At 38.2% G+C, this 17,944-nt stretch overlaps 1 protein-coding gene across 1 annotated transcript; it reads left to right on the top strand.

Moving 5' to 3' along the window:
* The first annotated feature begins 934 nt into the window (after positions 1–934).
* nr1d4a (nuclear receptor subfamily 1, group D, member 4a) lies at positions 935–16,954 on the top strand. The gene is made up of 8 exons (XM_077218852.1): positions 935–1,636; positions 8,385–8,684; positions 8,837–8,925; positions 9,022–9,166; positions 12,709–13,265; positions 14,192–14,377; positions 14,670–14,880; positions 15,552–16,954. Exons 1-8 carry the CDS (start codon positions 1,624–1,626, stop codon positions 15,746–15,748), a joined length of 1,698 nt encoding a protein of 565 aa, XP_077074967.1. The 5' UTR covers positions 935–1,623; the 3' UTR covers positions 15,749–16,954.
* The last annotated feature ends 990 nt before the right edge of the window (positions 16,955–17,944 follow it).

Here is a 17,944-nt window from a genome sequence, read left to right as displayed (position 1 = left end):
CCCAATATTTGTTCAATAACTACCACAACAGCATAGGCCCTATAGGCTAAAAAGTTTTTGATTAGGTGTAAAAACAGCAATGCGTGTCCATTGACCACAAGAGGCCGCTGTTTTGCCTTTGTTTCAGTTTAAACTCGATATTTCTTATCGATATCCTTATCCTTATCCTTGTGTATGTAAATTTTACCAAGTAATGTTTTTTTTAAATATAAAAATGCAGAAAGTTTTCTGTTGTGGGTATAGAGGTAGTACGGTTAGTGTAAGTGGATATGAAATACAGTTTGTACAGTATAAAAATAATTATGTTTATGAAAGGTCCCCATAAATCACGAAAACACAGCGCGCGCGTGTATGTGTGTGGACTGTGGAGAGTGTGTGCGGCAGTCGACCGGGGCTAGTTGTCACAATGGGAAGTTGCTACAAGAGAGCTTAGGCTAGATAGGCTAGCTCAGTAATTGTACACATTTAAATCCAAAGCTTTTGTTTATCTCTAGCAGGGGGTTGTGTGTGTTGTTTCAAAGCCGCCTTAAATCGGAATACATTCTTTGAATTCTGTCCTCCAATCTAAAATTCCTATATCATCATATTTTTGCTGTAGCCTATTGGGTAAGCAAGTGAACAACAAAACCCACACTAGCATAGATTCAGGCAGGAATCAGCTATACAATAAAATTAGATTGTTGATTTAGATCAGAGCATTTTGTCGGATGTTATGGGGCAATTGTCACATTTAAAAAAAATTATAAAAATTATTGATTGCAACATTTGTTGGTTAAAACAATGCTTTTAAATTGTGTAGCCTATCTTATATTTTACTTTCTTAAATAGTCTACATGACTATATCATCTTATATACAATTCAAGTTTTTTATGCCATGACTCATGCATAATTAACATGACGGAAGATATTTTAAAAGAAGCGCGCGGCAGAAGTCACGCAAAGCCCCGCCTGCAGTACATGTGCGTGCCTCTCATGTCCCCTGATCTCACGCTGTGTTTTGCAAAAAAATATGTGTGTCAGTAGGACAGCGCTTTCAGAGGCACATGCGGAGGGCACATGCAGCGTGGCTTTACCAGCACGTAGCGCGCTCGAATAAGCACATCCAGCTCAGCTCGCCGCTTCCAATCCCGCCAATGAACATGCACGCTGGGATCAAGAGGAAAAGAGAAAGCTATGAGATCATGGGCACGTTTAGAGTGAGATAAATCCCCGTCAAAGAGAACAACAGAGGTTGACGGCTTCCCTAAATCTAGTCACATTTGCCAGTCACCTGAAAACGTGATTTATGTGGGTGTGGAAGGGTGTGTGCTTGGCTAGGAGTGGAAGTGAAGTTTGACAGTCCCACAGAGAGGCTGATGGCAATGAGACATTACCACTAGGCATACCTACAGCGACCTTCACACTAGCTCAGGAACAGAGGAACACAGGACAGGTAGCAGTATCTGCACACCTGTGACAGATTGTATTTTCGAACGACTATTTGGCTCCGCTCCGCTCTGTGCGAGAGATATTTTGGGCTGCACTGGCAATTCGTGACTTTTTCACCAGACTTCAACATACTGACACAGACTTTCTTGAAGACAAGATTGCCGAAGACAGAGGATCTTGAAAAGCTTATCAAGGATGGATAGTCCTGGTAAGTAACACATTTCTTCTTGTTCTTCTACTTGCTGATATAGCATATTATTATATTACGATTATTTTATAGGAAAAATAAGAAAACAAAAATAACATTGGTTGTATTTATGTTGGTAATTGTGCTTAACACCAAAAAATAATGATAATAAAAATATTAAATAATAATAAATTCATGAAAATAATTCAGTGCATGATTAGGTTGAATAAGGGATAACACTTTAGTTTTGGGTACATTTCTCACGATTAACTAGTTTCTTATTAGCATGCATATTACATTGGCTGTTTATTAGTACTTATAAAGCACGTATTAATCACTTATTCTGCATGATCATATTCTACATGCTTTAATCCTACACAATACCTAAACTTAACAACCACCTTACTAACTATTAATAAGCAGTAATTAGGAGTTTATTGAGGCAAAAGTCCTAGTTAATAGTGAGAATTGGACCCTAATCTGAATTGTGACCTATATTATTATTATTTATAGATTATTGGTGGCAATGTTTTTTGTTGATATAGCTGTGCATCTTAACAAATTTAGTTATATTAATCATTACTGTAAATATTCTGGCAATTCATGCAAACGCTTAGCTCATAATTAAGCATATTTTCATGCTGTGTAATTATGCTTTTGTCTGATTAAACTGTTTAGATGCACAATGCAGTTAACAGAGAAGGGTTTATGTTCTTTATATGAACTATATTAATAGGGAAAGGGGGTTTACAGTGTTGTGATGAATTATATGATACAAACTGGTTTGCAATAGATGATCTAAGCATGTGTCATGAAGGTATTGGCTTGCTTTGATGATTGCGCTGGGCAGACTCATGAGTGCAGCATAAAGACTACAAAGTGCATCTATTTATAGTATCAGTCTACTGTGTGATTCACATAAATGATGGAGATAAACAGTACCATACTTTGAGTAACTGCTGTAACTGCTGTCATGAACTCTGTGATTGCTTTCATGGAATCTGCTTAATAACACGCGCATGTTCTAACAACTTCCTGCTATAGCATTGAAAACAAACTCACGTGTAGACGGTCCAAGCTAGAGATAAGAGGGCTGTTAAACTTGGCTCTGGCTTATGAACACACTTCACCAGTGTAAACCAGAGTATGGCCATTAATCATATGAGATATTCAAAACAAGCTGTTTATGCAAATGTAATATAAATAGAAAAGCAAAAAAACAAAACAAAAAACAAAGTCAAGAGACATCCTTCACAGTCCCAGCACTCAGGGAGAGTTGGTGGGCTCTTGAGGAACATTGGAACTAATGCAATATTTCATAAAGTTAATCATTTAACTTTACTTGAGCGTGCACTATAGCGTTCGCCCAAGGAGGTTAACCAGTTAAGCTGATTTGGGTAGTGGTTCATTACCGAGGTTAGCCAAGGGCCAATTACAGGCTGGCTCAGTCAACCAAGTCCACTTCAATGTTAATTTACGGCTGGTTCATTTACAAAAGCTGCAGTCACGTTCCAGAACAGGTGATGGAAACATTGTCTCATGCCTGCATGGCGCACCCTCTCAACTCTGCGTTTGAATACAAGGAATACAATAACATGGTGCATAAAGTCATTAAAGACAGGGAAATAATAACATCCGAACACATGACCTTTGAGTGGCAGACAACAGGAAACAAGGAAACAGATTTATTTACTCAGAAGTAAATAAAGGGCTTGCCACACATCAACTCATACATGTGACTTTGAGTTTAGATCCAACCCACATGGATTTGTGTTAGGAATGCAACAATATCGCAATTTTGACTGATAGATACTGATAATGTTTGTTACCTATACTATATATACACAACCGTTAAAAAAAAAACACTGTTCACACTCACATGCTGCAAGTGAAATCAGGCTTAATCATTTTAATGTACAGTATATTTGAAACTTGAAATATGAGTATCTACATTCATAGCCTATAAGCAGATTCAGTCTGATACTGGTAAAAAATAATAAAAGGTCGGTAGCATCTCTATTTACATGGAGGGAGTAGAGCAATTCTGATGTAGTCTATACAATAAAAATGTTTTCAGGTATCCAAACGTAACACCAAAATAAACTGCTGTCATTCAGGTCAAAAATATTGACCTGACCATTAAAAGTCATTTAGGGATTTAAATCAGATATATATATAGAAAATCGACATTCATCTTCAAAAGGACTACTGGAGCTGGTAGCCTACACCATTTTATTCCCCAACTTTTTGTCCCTTATGCAAAACTGTTGAACTATGGCAATTATGGTTTGGTTTACTAACCTACTCACTTCCAATGCTTTAGAAAATCGCTTATGAAATCTCTGCTGAAAATGTGATGTGAGCTATTGTGCAACAACAGGGCCTTGAATTATTTTCATTATATGGCAAGCTTTATTTTCATTCTTCGTGAAAAGCAACAATTATGGCTATGACGTTTCTGGCGCTCTGGAACATGTTCGTGATTAAATGCACATCACACATTCAGTCTATAGGCTACTCAGTTAACACCAGTTCATACAAGGTGAATTAGAGGTTCCAGATGCGATTTACGCCGGATAACGGACCATCCACCCCCACCATTCGATATAGCCGCTTGCTCTATTTTATAGAGCTTTTGGGTTATAAGAGAGGAGCGAGGGGCGCGCGCATCTTCCCACTGAACGCATCCCTCGCGCCTACAATCGTCCTCACGTGCATGCGCTCTTTCAGCCGCGTGCGGCGCGTGATTTTCACGCCCCCGCCCTCACCGCTTCGTTCTTTCAGTGATTCTATGTTTTGGTTGCAGTTTGTAAGCTAGAAAGGGGGAGGTTGGTCAGTGGGTCAGCGATTTCATGCTGTCAGTGTAGCGCCTCATCACGTTTTCCCGCCTCATGCAACTTTTTTTTGGAGCGGCTCGCATAAACAGCTTCATGACAGCATGAGAACATTCTGTATTGTATGAAATGCCCCACCCAAACGTACATTTTTACTCAAGCGTTTTACTTGAGGGCAGTTTAGGATTTTATAGTTAGGCTTTTAAACATTTGTATTGCATAGGACCTCTTTTTACTTTGATTATCTATCTAAAATCTAACAGGTGCTATATGATCATATAGTAATAGTGTGTGCAAAATGCTCAGCATAGTAGACAACTAAAGCCAGAACATATTATGAAAATATGAAACATAATGGAAAATATTTATTTTGTATTAAGTATATTGTGTGTCCTTTTTCTACCCTATAAGATAATTTTGTTTAATTCAATTAAACTGTTGTTAAACAATTAAATTGTTTCAAAGCAGCTTCTATAGTGCATGTCGACCATGTGAGCAAGCTATAAACTCAAAACTTCAATGCAAATACAAACTATAGGCTACTTAATATAGGCCTACATTGCAAGGAGATATGAACAATAATAAATAAAATATTTGTCACAAATTTGTCACAAAAATGCAATATTCTTACTCAATTTGAAAACTCTTTGCTTTAAATGGTCCATATTTATGCACTTTTGACCCACTTTAGAATGACAGTTCTGTCTGTATTAACTCAATTAATAAATAATATTATAAATAAGTTAGCATATTTCCTTCAATAGCAAACAAACTGCATGCTTCTACTCAAAACAAAAAGTGTTTAAAAAAATGAAAGCATAATTTTACTTATACAATTGGAATATGCACAAATTTCTTGCATCCCCAACCGTCACGTATGCAGATAAGATGTAGAAGTCAAATGCACAAAGCATGCGGTCATGCAAGGTAGAGCATTTCAGCTATTTTCCTCGAGGGAGGGAGGGAGACCATGTCAGTGTTTGAGGTCAGGGAGGAGGGAATTATTGTCCCTGCAAAGTCCTCACGTTTCTACGCTTGTCTCAGCTCACTAGCAGATTAGTGTTTGCATGGGTTGCCTAAGCTCACAAAGAGCTGCCAGAGACCTGCTGATTCTTCAATTAATGCTGGTGTTTCCACTGACCCCAATTTATACAGACTTGCAATGACGTGTGGTGTGCATGGCTCCTGTAGCTTGTAGAAACTGCTGCACTGTCCCTCTCATTACAAGATGATTATTTTCATAAAGGGCAGGACAAAGAAAATTATATCGCACCTACCCTTTTCAGATTAAAGTTTTAGATTGTTTTGCAATCATTTGAAATAAGTACAGCTGCACCTCACTATTATGGGGCATGTTCTGTTATCCTTAATGTCATTGTCGCTTTAACTCTGTGGCCTTGTGTGTGTCAGGTGTGAGAATTTCTGTGTATGTAGGTGGGGTTACTAAGCATGGACAGGGCTGAGTAGCATAGCTCAGGTAGGGCTCACTATCACAAGGCTGTAAAATCCAGTAGTATGTCAATAATAAGTCCCAGTGCTGCACGTGCATGTGGAGGGATCACGAAAACACTTGAGCATAAATAAATACTGAGTGCAGCATGAGAAAACACACACAAAGGAGCAGGGCAGATATTTGATGGTAGTTTGAACTTGTTTACTGCATAAGGGTTCCAAATTATGGGTACACCATAAAACACAGATTGAAAGATAGTAAGAGGAAAATTGCTTAAGGAAATATGTACCCTATTGTTATTTTTCATTGTACACAGTAGGTACTAAAGGCATAGTTCACCTAAAAATTACATTTTTTTTATCATTTACTTTCATCCTCATGTTGAGATCAATCAGGAACACACAATAAAAGTGGATAGTTGCACTGGGAAAAACTAAAAATAGATTTGCATTTGCAACAACATGATGTTGAGTTAATGTTCAGAGAATTTTTGAGTCAACTATCTCATTAAATGCACTCTTGGTTTGTGTCAGTGTGAATCAATATATTCTAGTGGTGTGTGCTAGAGCATTTAAGGTTATTCAAAACTAAGTACACAATTTGCCATGTAGCCTATATATTACTGATAACTCAAATTGTGCAGAATCCTGAGAACATGTCTGCCATTAGTCATCTTATATACAGTTTATTCCCATACAATAACAAAAAATCACCCAAACGTGGACTGAAAAGGGGCCTTGAACATAGGAATCAAAACATGAGCTATTTTTACTTTTGACAGTAAGCAACTACCTAGAACTACTGGCTTAAATAATGAAAGTTGTAAGGCCAACCTCATTGTTTTCACAAGCAAAAACCATTTTGTTTAGGATGATATAATGAATAAATATTGTGCCTGTTGAAAACCACTAATGGATTACTGTACATTGTTAAAGAGTCATGGTGCCAGTGATTCCCGAAACATTTTGAACAGTGCAGCTCTAGATCACATTCTCTTGGTGGACATGTGTCCTCGGGTTGTTTAAAAAGTTAAACAGAAAGCCACAGTGCACATTCTAACAAAACGTGACTCCCGTTCTCTCAGGCAATGCATCTGTGTGGGAACTGTAACATCATTGCAAAGCTGACACGGCATCCTCCGGTGCGCGCCCCCTGTGTATGCTTTTGATGCTCGCGACTCGCGATTGTTGTAGCGGTTTACACGAGACTGCGGATTTAGTTTGGGCAGGAACGGTGTCAGGAATCCATGTGAGGAGGCGGTCAGGTGTTGTGGAGTTTGGTTGGGGCACTATGCCAGGGCTATTATTGGAGAGGAGAGGCTGGAGAGCTTGTGAACACGTGAGACCGTGTCTCAGCTCATCCTGCGCGCATGACCGGAGAGGATGTGCAGAAAATCAGAGGGAGAAAACCTGAAACCTGCGGGGAAATGAAAATAAAACAAGCCAACGGTTTTATTTAAGATACCATTTTATTAGGCTATTAGGCTAGGCTATGCCAAATAAAAATGTATATTAAAACCAAAACATACAACACATCCTGGGTTATATCATCAAACGGGAACGTTGCACTTGCACTGTTGCTGTGCAGCCGTCACTATTTTTAGCGCTTGAGATCGTTCTGACTGAGGGACCATCACTCACCCCCAGTCAGTTAGATTATTAGCCTACATAATCTCCTTCTGAAAGGTGCTGTAAGCATTTTTTATATAAAATAATTTGCATACAATGACCATATTTACCTGACAGATGACCAGAGGCACGCGATATTGTTGCCAGTATTTGAATCAGAGATTTTCAGTCAATCAGTTAAGTCGAAACACAAACGACTCGGACTGAATCGAATTTGATTTGATTTGCAAATTAGCCAATGCAACAACCTGAATTGGGACTCGTGAAAAAACAAGTTCTGTCATGAAACTCTAGGCAGAGGCTCATAAGTCCTTAACCCTATCTGCTTGCAATTAAATCATCTAGGGCACAGCTGATTGGTTCCCACTGAATTGGTAGGCAATGTGCTTGCTGCATAACATTCTAATTCTTGCCTATTGTTTGCTGTAGCAGTTTGCGGCACGCTTTCAGAAACTCTCCACCTCCCCAGCTCCACCTGTATAGATCTGCTATGGGGGTGATTCTTGAATGCTTGTCCAGCAGCAGCATGTCTTTCTTGCTCATAGAAGCATGTTATCTGTATTGGCAGTGGCAAGTCCCGTACTTGTTCTGCAGCAGCAGCAGCAGCAGCAGCTGCGTAACAGATCTATTCCACCAAGACCAAACACATTAACATTATTACCATGCCAAACTCTCTGAGAGTTGTCATGACAGAACAATTAACCCTAACTTTTGATAAGGGATTTGACATGTTTAAAGCCAAGGTGTTTTAAAGAATCAGTTTAAATTCATTTATAATTTATGCGATTGACTAAAGTTCGATTTAAAAAAAAAACATTCAGTCAAGGGCTTTATATACTTTTGTGTTTCTACAGGGAGTGTGATACTCTACGCTGGTACCAATGGCAGTGCCTGTCCAAGCCCAGGAAGCCCATCTAGTGGCTATCAAACCCAGTCTCCATCTTCCCACTCCCAGCCCTCTTCACCAGAGGAGGTCACCTTCACTGAGATTGGGGCACTCAAGCAGCAAGGAAGTATTGGATCGCCACCTTCTCCAAAACGGGTCTTTCAGTTCCCTGAAATCTACAATAACTCCACGGCAGGATCAAACCCGCACAGCTACTCCCATCCAATCGCCGGTAAAAGGCCTTGTGGATTCACTGGCACGTTCACCAGTAAGTATTTTCCCTTTTTAATACCCGCAACACACTCAGTCAGCATCTTCTTTCACAAAAGAATAATGAGTCCCTATTATTTAGGACACCTTCTTTGTGTTCTTTTACATCCTGACCTCATTCTCTCCATGTTTCTATTTTTATCTGAGCAGAAACAGGAGGCATGGTGCTCCTTTGTAAAGTCTGTGGAGATATTGCATCAGGGTTCCACTATGGTGTCCACGCATGTGAAGGCTGCAAGGTAAGACATAATGAGCCTCTGATAAAATAAACATACTGTACATAAGTCTTTTCTAGGATTGTGGTTTATTATAATGTTTGTCTTTCATTTTTGCAGGGCTTTTTCCGCCGTAGCATTCAGCAGAACATTAACTACAAGATGTGTGTGAAGAACGAGAACTGCCTGATAATGCGCATGAACCGCAACCGCTGCCAACACTGCCGCTTCAAAAAATGCCTGTCTGTTGGCATGTCCCGCGACGGTAAGAATTTTAGGAGGTTATCAGGTCACTGACATATGACAAATAGCGGAAAGTCGTACTTTCATCTCATTCTTCAGGCCAGCACCACACCCGCCCCCTTCAACCTACTTTCCTCTTTTAGACTTGCACCATTGGTAACTTTCAAGAAAGCACGTTTCTTTTAGTTTGGCTGTGCACTCATTTCCATCTCTAGCTTGGCCCTTTGTGGTCCCTCCTTTTTCTCGCTTCCTTCTCTCCATCGGTTTACCCTTCCCCCTCACACGTTCCCTAAGCTCTGCCTCCCAATCCCTCCTAGAGACAATGATTTATGAGGGATGGAGTCACGCAGTCCCTGAAGCTATCTGTCATCTGGAAAACTGCAGCAAATACAGGAATTATTTTGAGAAAATTGGAACACGGGCGACTTGATTACCTCGCTCATGCCCTTATAACTTCCTCAGCAATTAATGTTGTTCTGCAGCAAAAATTAAGCAAGGGATGCAGAAAAAGACACACATGTGAACTCTTCTGAAGAACAATGCCTCATCCATTTGCCTTCGGCTGTGATTTAACTTTAAAAACACTGGAATAAATAAATATGATGAAAATTTCAAGAAATGTAGCAAAATAAACTGGCACCCATATTATACTAGTACATTGTGACCTATTTAAGCTGGGTTTGACTTCTGTCAGGTTCTCAGTGGCATTTCATGCAGTGTTTACCAGCAGATGTGCGTGACAGTGTAGGGTTGGCAATTGATCAAGGATTGCACTGGATGTTGTTCTAAGAGGGCACCAACAGAAACGAGTCCATTGGGTGCAAAGTGAGGGAGGTAAACAGTCATTTTTAACATGGTTCTTGAAAGTGCTAGAGCCCACAACCTAGAAACCTGTTTCTCTGACGGGTTATCATGCACAAACAGGAAAACCTCATTTAACTGCCTCAAATGCCACAATAAAGAAGACGCCCTGATTTCACTTCACTTCAGTCAGTTGTTTAATTTTGGTTGTGTTATACAAACAGATGTTTGGTTTGACACGATGGGCCGGCATGGTTTCACTTCCGCTATGATCTTGCCTTTGCGCAGACAAGTAATCAGTGCAGCTATATTGGTACTTTTCCACTGCATGGTACGGTACGGCACAGTTCGGTACGGTACGCTTTGGCGCTTTTCCACTGCATGGTACGGTACGGCTCGGCTCGGTACGGTTCACTTTGTGGCGCTTTTCCACTGCATGGTACTGTACGGCTCGGCTCGCTTTAAATGGTACCACCTCTGTTGAGGTTCCAAGCGTACCGTACCGATACTAAAATGTGACGTGAAAACACTGCAGATAACTGATTGGTCAGACAGAATCGTCACTACCAGCGTCATTGTATTTGCAAGGCATCAAACCCGCTAGATTTAAATAGCCAGTAACAGCCACCGCTGTAGCACCTGTTTTAAAACTACTTGCTTTACTTGCTTGAAGAAAAAAGAAAGAAAAAAAACGTCCAAAAAATAAATTGCTGAATCGTGGTCAAGTGGACGAAGTTTAGACGTTGCCGAGGAGCTGATAAACTATCAGTCGTAATCCCACCCACTTTGAAGCGGTACGAACTGCAGTGGAAAAAGCAAACCGAGCTAAAGCGAACCGAGCCGTGCCGTGCCGAGCCGAGTCGTACCATGCAGTGGAAAAGCGCCATATATCACACATTGTTTTGCAGAGGATGAACCTTTGTTGTTTTGATATCAGATTCATACCAACATTTTAAACCGAATTCTGGTTCAAGTTCAAGTTAAATTCAGATTTGTTGTGTTGGAATTTGAATTGGCCACACCCCACAGGAGGTTGAATTGGAATTTTAACTGGATGACAGGAATAGGAATTTACTGAATTGCACCTGAAAGAAATTCAAGAGGCAATGCATTCTGGGAAATGAAGTGTTGCCATAAACTTTTAAAATAATTTTAAAGTAAGGCTTTGTCAAATCAACATTTAAAGTTTTAACTTTGCTCTTCTAGTTAAAATTAGTCATAGTTATTTGTTTGAAGATTCAAATTTGAAGTGCAAATTTCTGTATCTTGTTTACTTCCCAAATTCTGACTGAGCTGAAATTCAGAAATTGAATTGCAATTCAACAGGTATTTTTAATTGAATTCTGAATGGTGTATTTAACCATATTTATCATGCTGAAGGGTAATGCACACAACCAATGCATGTTGTTACAGAAAGCTAAACAGATGTTTCCCCCTGTTCTTGGCTCATTTTCTCATTTACAGGTGTTGTGATACTTATATGATATATTGAGCATCCTTCTCACATCTGGTAAAACCAGTATAGACCACAAACCCTTACGTCTACTGTCACCTCAATCTGGCAAATGACGTATTATTCTCTTTTCTGTTCTTTTCTTTTCTTCTCTTCTCTTCTCCTTTCCTTATCACAATCATTAGTTTCTCTCCCAATTACCGTGGCATTGTCATCAAGTTCTGCCTGACCCACTGCCCTACTTACAGCTTCAGAGAGGAGTGAGAGTAGCATAGGGATGAAGATAGGAAGGGGAGGTAGTGACAGAGAGAGAGTTGAAGAGTGGGGGGAGTTAACACATTGTTGCAATGGTGCTATTTTTAGACTCAACAGCTGACAGATTTTTAACAGAGGGGTGGTGATGGAGAAATAAGTGAGGGGATTTTAAAAGATGTAAAAGCATAGAAAACAACACTGACGCATTTAATGTTCATTCATATTTTACACCACGATGACCAAAAATTCATCATACCGTTGTCAGTACTGGATAGTGAGTTGTCTCTTACATGGTGGCTGTGCTATTCAAAAACTTCCAAAGCAATCTTCAGTCAATATTTCATTTATTTTTTCACACTAGGTTATTTCTGGTAGCAACATGCATTTTATTATAAAAGAAATGTGTCATGGACATTTTGATTACTAATAAGCAGGATCTCTTAATGTCCTGGTTTATCAGTCATTTGCATAGGACCCCTCGATTTCAGATGAATTGTCTTTAATACATCCCAGATATTTATTAAGTCTCAAAAATAAAGACAACATGAAATGAAAATTCACAATGCATTTAAAGGGATAGTACACCCACAAATGAAAATTATGTCATTATTTACTCAACCTGACTGTTAAATATGAAAGAAGATACTTTGTAAAAAAAAAAAGGGGGGAAAAAAGTGTTTTTTTTTGTTCATACAATTAATTTATTTTACATTAATTAATGTTCAATGTTGTTTTGGACCTCACTGACTTTCCTTGTATGGACAAAAACAGTTGGAAAATCTCCAAAATACCTTGTTTTGTGTTTTACAAAAGAAAGAAAGTCATACAGGGTTTGAAACAACATGAGTAGCTGACTTTCCAATTCAATTTTGGGTAAACTATCTCTTTAAATTACATTATTCCGAAGTTAAAAAAATTATTGCATTATGATAAAACATTTTCTTTAAAATAAAATGCACAGATGAAGTAGGCATAATAATGGCAAATGAATTTATTAAGAAAGAAACCTGCGACTTAATGTCTTTAAACCTATTGTTTCTCTCTCTGACCCCTAGCTGTGCGTTTCGGCCGCATCCCTAAACGAGAGAAGCAGCGGCTTTTGGATGAGATGCAGAGCTACATGAACAGCCTCAACGAATCTTCCACCATGGGCATGGAAACCTCCCCACCACGTGAACCTCCTCCCAGCCCCAGCGAGAACCAATCCAAAGAGGCTATTGGTGCTTTATCCCGAGCCTACCAGAACATCTTCACAAACACGCAGGACCACAAGCGTGCGGGCAACAGCGGAACGAGCACCTTTCAAAACAGCCCTTCTCAGGACAGCAACTATCCTCATGCAAACCCTCTCGCAGGGTACCACGCAACTACCCATGAAAGCTTCTCAGCACCGCCTAGCTGCCCAGTTGATTCCAGCGACAGCAAATGCCCGGTCTCATTGGTGGACAACAGTCGGTACAGCTACGCGCCTTCATTCGGCCAAAATCACTCCCAGTCTAGTGTTAGCCTGCCCTCACAACCCACTCACGCCGATTACAACAGCTACGTGGCCGGAGAGTCCCAAAGCCAGGCCTCGTGTCCTTTCAAGTTGGCTGCTGGCTCCAAAGTGCTGGTGAGGAATGTTTTACAGTACTTGGTAGATTACTTACAAAATCGAGCCCATTACTGAATTCAGATTTCATCATGAAAATTGTAGTTATGTAATTCTATTACATTACACATTTTAGGTAATATAATCTGGCTACTTTTAGATTACTTTTAGATGACTTTTGTCCTAACTTGTTTAATAAGTTTAGCTTAGTTTAATCTTGTACAGTATTGATATAAAAATACAAAGAGAATTAATATTTATGGCATTTTTTGTAATCAACAACATAAAGTGCATTAAACGTTACATTATGTCAGGGTTTCCTGAATTGGGGTTTGTGAAGGAACTAAATGGGATTCCTAAATTGAAAATCTTTGGGTGAACTATCCCTTTAAATATTATATATGTTAAATTAAAAGAAAACACACACACACACACACACACACACACACACACACACACACACACACACACACACACACACACACACACACACACACACACACAAAAAGATTAAATATTGACTAGTGACTGGCCTGTGTGTGCAATTCCACAAAACATTGCGAACATAGATAAGCAATCATATTTTTTTGAATAGAAAATTAAAAAGATTAAAAAAAAGAATTGGGGAGAATCAATGAATTATGAATAATTTACTGCCATTTTCTGAATATTCATTAATCATGTAACTAATATAAAAATAACAATAATCTGATTAAGAGTATTTTCAAATATAATAATCTAATTACAAGTATTTATTTTTTGGAATCTGATTACGTAACCCAGTGTATATATAATCAGTTACTACCCAGCACTGGATTTATAAAATGAGAATGTTTCATTATAGCACGAATATTACGTTTAAGTATAATTTAAGATCAAAATACAAGAATATACCAATGAATTAAGCATATGTGCTAAAAAAAAAGTCTATGCTGCCTCTCTCACAGGCCTGTCCACTGAACGCATGCCCCGTGTCAGCACCTGGCGTCTCCAGTCAGCAGGTGTGGGAGTCTTTCTCACAGTGCTTCACGCCGGCTGTACGTGAAGTGGTCGAATTCGCAAAGGGCATTCCAGGCTTCCAGGAGCTCTGCCAGCATGATCAAGTCATGTTGCTCAAAGCAGGCACTTTCCAGGTACTGATTACATAACCCCTTTAATTCCCCTGACCTTTTACATCCCTTTTATTGCTATTAAAGAGCACTACCCAAACAGATTTCCCAATTCGTCCTAATTCAAACTCATGCCATTGGTTAAGCCAAAGGTTGACCTGTCAAATCACTCAAAACAAACACAGCAATGTGTGGTGCAGTGTTAAGCCCCTTAGGGACATCAACCTAAATGCTAACTTGTTGTTGTCTTTTTAAAAATGCACATATCATCTGGGTCAGTCTTTTCACTTCCATCTTATTTTGTTGCCTTTTGCAGGTTCTTATGGTGAGGTTTTGCTCACTGTTCAACCATAAAGAACGATCACTGACTTTTCTGAATGGGCAAACATACCCGCTGGGCACCCTTAGGGGTCTGGGTATGGGCTCCTTGCTGGACGCCATGTTTGAGTTCAGTTCCAAGCTGAGCTGTCTGGGCCTGGAGTCAGATGAGCTGGCACTCTTCATGGCTGTGGTGCTGGTTTCTGCAGGTGAGAGCAACACTGCAATCAGAGTCATTAGTTAATTAGTGCTATTTGCTATGGTATGAATCACAGGGTATGCTTTCAGTGGGAAAGACAGTATATAATCATTCTCATGCTTAGTATTAACGATTTGAACTAATTATTTATAATAGCGATGCGTATTAAATGCAATATTAAGATCATTATTATTTATGATCTAGCCTATAACCCAAAAATGTCAGATAAATAAGCCAAAATTTTTATTGTAAAATAACTGTTATAACACATTTTTCATTCAGTTCCAAACCGGTATACATTTCTTTCTTTTACAGAACACAAAAGAAAATATTTTGGAGAATTTGTCAACAGTTTTCTATCTATAAAATAAAAACAACACTGAACCCCACTGACTTTCATTGTATGGAGAAAAAAAACAGACAAAAAATGTAATAAAAATTTAAAAAAAAACAAAAAAATCAAGTAAAACTCTAAAAATCCCAATCAACCAAATATATGCATCTACTGTATAATTAAATATACAATATTGAATAGCAATAAATTTGAAAAATCTTATTTATAGGTAACAGATATTATGACTATATATACACAATTTATTTATAATCTTTTATAATTTATTTTAAATATTTATAATTTTTCTTTTGGTTTTGGATAATAAATGGTTTTTCATTTATCCACAGATTGCTCTGGCATTTTGGATTTTATGGCTGTCGAACAGTTACAGGAAGGACTCCTCCGAGCGCTGCGCACCTTAGTCAACCGTCGCCGTCCCGACGACAACTCCCTCTTTCCCAAACTGCTCCTGCGTCTTCCAGACCTGCGCACCCTCAACAACCTTCACTCCGACAAGCTGCTGGCCTTCCGTATCGATCCCTGAGCTATCAGTCGCTGCAGCTGGAACTCAAACAAAGGCCAACACTGGCCAATCAGAGAACACCTTTTCTGGTTAAGAGAAAGACTGCTCATTTTAGGGGGAGACGTTGAGCGTGTTCCCATTGGAGCCATTGGTTATGATGCTTGTTAATGAGGAACACAATAAACAGATGGCTCTCAGCAAGCTCTAAACAAGACTATATCTTCATTTAAGCTTCCATGGATAATTTTCATACACGCATTGCCCTTTTATTCAGCTCGCCTGGAGAACAATGTTGATTATATTTATCCGAGGGGAAGTTTTGCCAGTCATATCATTATAAATAAGCTTACCACAGAACTTTTGAAGACCAAAAAAAACAAACAAAAAAACGGGTCATTTCTTTTTACTGCCTGCAAAGTGAAATACACAGTCTTTAGTCAAGTAGACCATGTATACAGTAGAAATGTAATTTTAGGGACAATTTAAAGCCAATTGTTTAAGTGTATGTGCCTGTGTGTTTGAGAAAGGGACAGAAATACCATGTACATAAGTCATAGATATCACTTATACACTTACATCACATTAAAACTTTAGTTTGAGACGATAAAGAATACATTTAACTACAGGAGATTTACTGTATCTGCAACAAACATTTAAGTTTTTTAAAAAAATAAAAGAAACAACTGTAACATTTTAACTTTTGAGATTAGATAAAGCTGTCATATTTGTTTGTTTGGTTTTTTATTATCATCATCAAGCTGAATGCAGTATGTCAAAGTATATTTCCATACATTCTCCTTTAAGAATATATCTAAATCTAAGGATACACAACCAGCATTCTCTCCTATGCATGTTATGTTTTGTTGTTTACTGAAAATACTGCACAGTTACATTGATTTGACTGCCTGTTCAGAGAATGAGGGATTCGCAGTCGTGTGTTTGAATGAGACGGGGGCGTCTGGTGCCTTGTAAGAAATGGACTGTTTATCTATGTGTTGTGAGAACGAGCCCCTGAACTTCTGGCACCAGCACAGTGTCTGTACAGCATTTACTGAGATCACAAACCATGTCAAGAAGGCATTTTGGACTGCCTGCCATGTGGTTGATTTGATCAGTTAAGTTGATTTTTATTTTGGCTGATAAAGTTATGTTATTCAATAGAAATGTATATTTTGTAAATTGTTTTCTTCTGTAGAACCAATATAAATACAAGATTATCTATTCTGATGATGTCTGGTTTGTTTTTTAAAGCTATACACACACTACCTGTGACATTTAGTTGTTAAAAATACAGCAAAACAGTAAAAACAGTTATTTTTTGGTGCTAAATGGTTATTATTGTTGAAAATAGTTTTTGCCGCTTACATTTTTTTTGGAAAACATTATACCTTTTTTTTTTCAATGAACAGCATTAATTAAGAAATAGAAATGTTTGTAATATTATAAATGTCTAAAATTTCACTTTTTTATGCATCCCCAAATCTTACTTGCCTCAAACTGGTAATATATCAGAGTATCCACAAAAAAATATTAAGCAGCAAAAACTGTTTTCAGCATTGATAATAATAAGAAATGTGTCTCAAGCGCTAAATCAGCATATTAGAATGATTTCTGAAGGATCATGTGACACTGAAGAGTGGAGTAATGATGCTGAAAATTCAGCTTTGCATCACATAAATGCATTTTATTTTAAAATATATTAAAATAGAAAACAGCTATTTTAAATGGCAATAATATATTATTTTTTACTACAGTATATGTTTGATCAAATAAATGCAGCTTGGTGAGCTTTGCCAGATGTTACATATTGCAGCATCAATGCATGCTTTATTCTTTCTAAAGATAAATAAGTAGACAAACCATTAATGGTTGTCATGTTTTTCCTCAGTAGACTTTATGTCAGGAGCTTTTTAAAGTGATGCAGAAATAATTTTAACTGGCCTGAAACTGTCAGTCACATTTTGGTTTTCAAACCGAGTTAATCCACTTTAATTCAGGACACTGGGAAATCATACATAGGCTATTTAGTCTTTATTTCTAACAGAATCAGTTAAAACACATACATGTAGCCAGATTATTTTTTTTTTATCATTATTCTTATGCTTTAAAAACTTCTTTGTAGAAGCTGTCATATTTTAGTGGTATTGTGTTGTCTTTAGCTAATCTGAGAGCCATTAGAGATATCATCCATAAAATTATTCAAGACATTGCTTAACA

This window comes from Siphateles boraxobius, unplaced genomic scaffold, assembly GCF_051911475.1.
Source record: "Siphateles boraxobius isolate OS27281-9 unplaced genomic scaffold, OSU_SipBor_1 77, whole genome shotgun sequence".
Classification (NCBI taxonomy): domain Eukaryota; kingdom Metazoa; phylum Chordata; class Actinopteri; order Cypriniformes; family Leuciscidae; genus Siphateles; species Siphateles boraxobius.
Note: the sequence above shows the minus strand (reverse complement) of the source record. Positions and strands in the feature narration are given on the sequence as shown.

Excerpts from the sequence above, each read along its gene's own strand:
- nr1d4a (XM_077218852.1), top strand. Across the intron at positions 8,685-8,836 it reads ATTCACTGGCACGTTCACCA|AAACAGGAGGCATGGTGCTC; the intron begins GTAAGTATTTTC and ends TTATCTGAGCAG. Across the intron at positions 9,167-12,708 it reads TGTTGGCATGTCCCGCGACG|CTGTGCGTTTCGGCCGCATC; the intron begins GTAAGAATTTTA and ends TCTGACCCCTAG.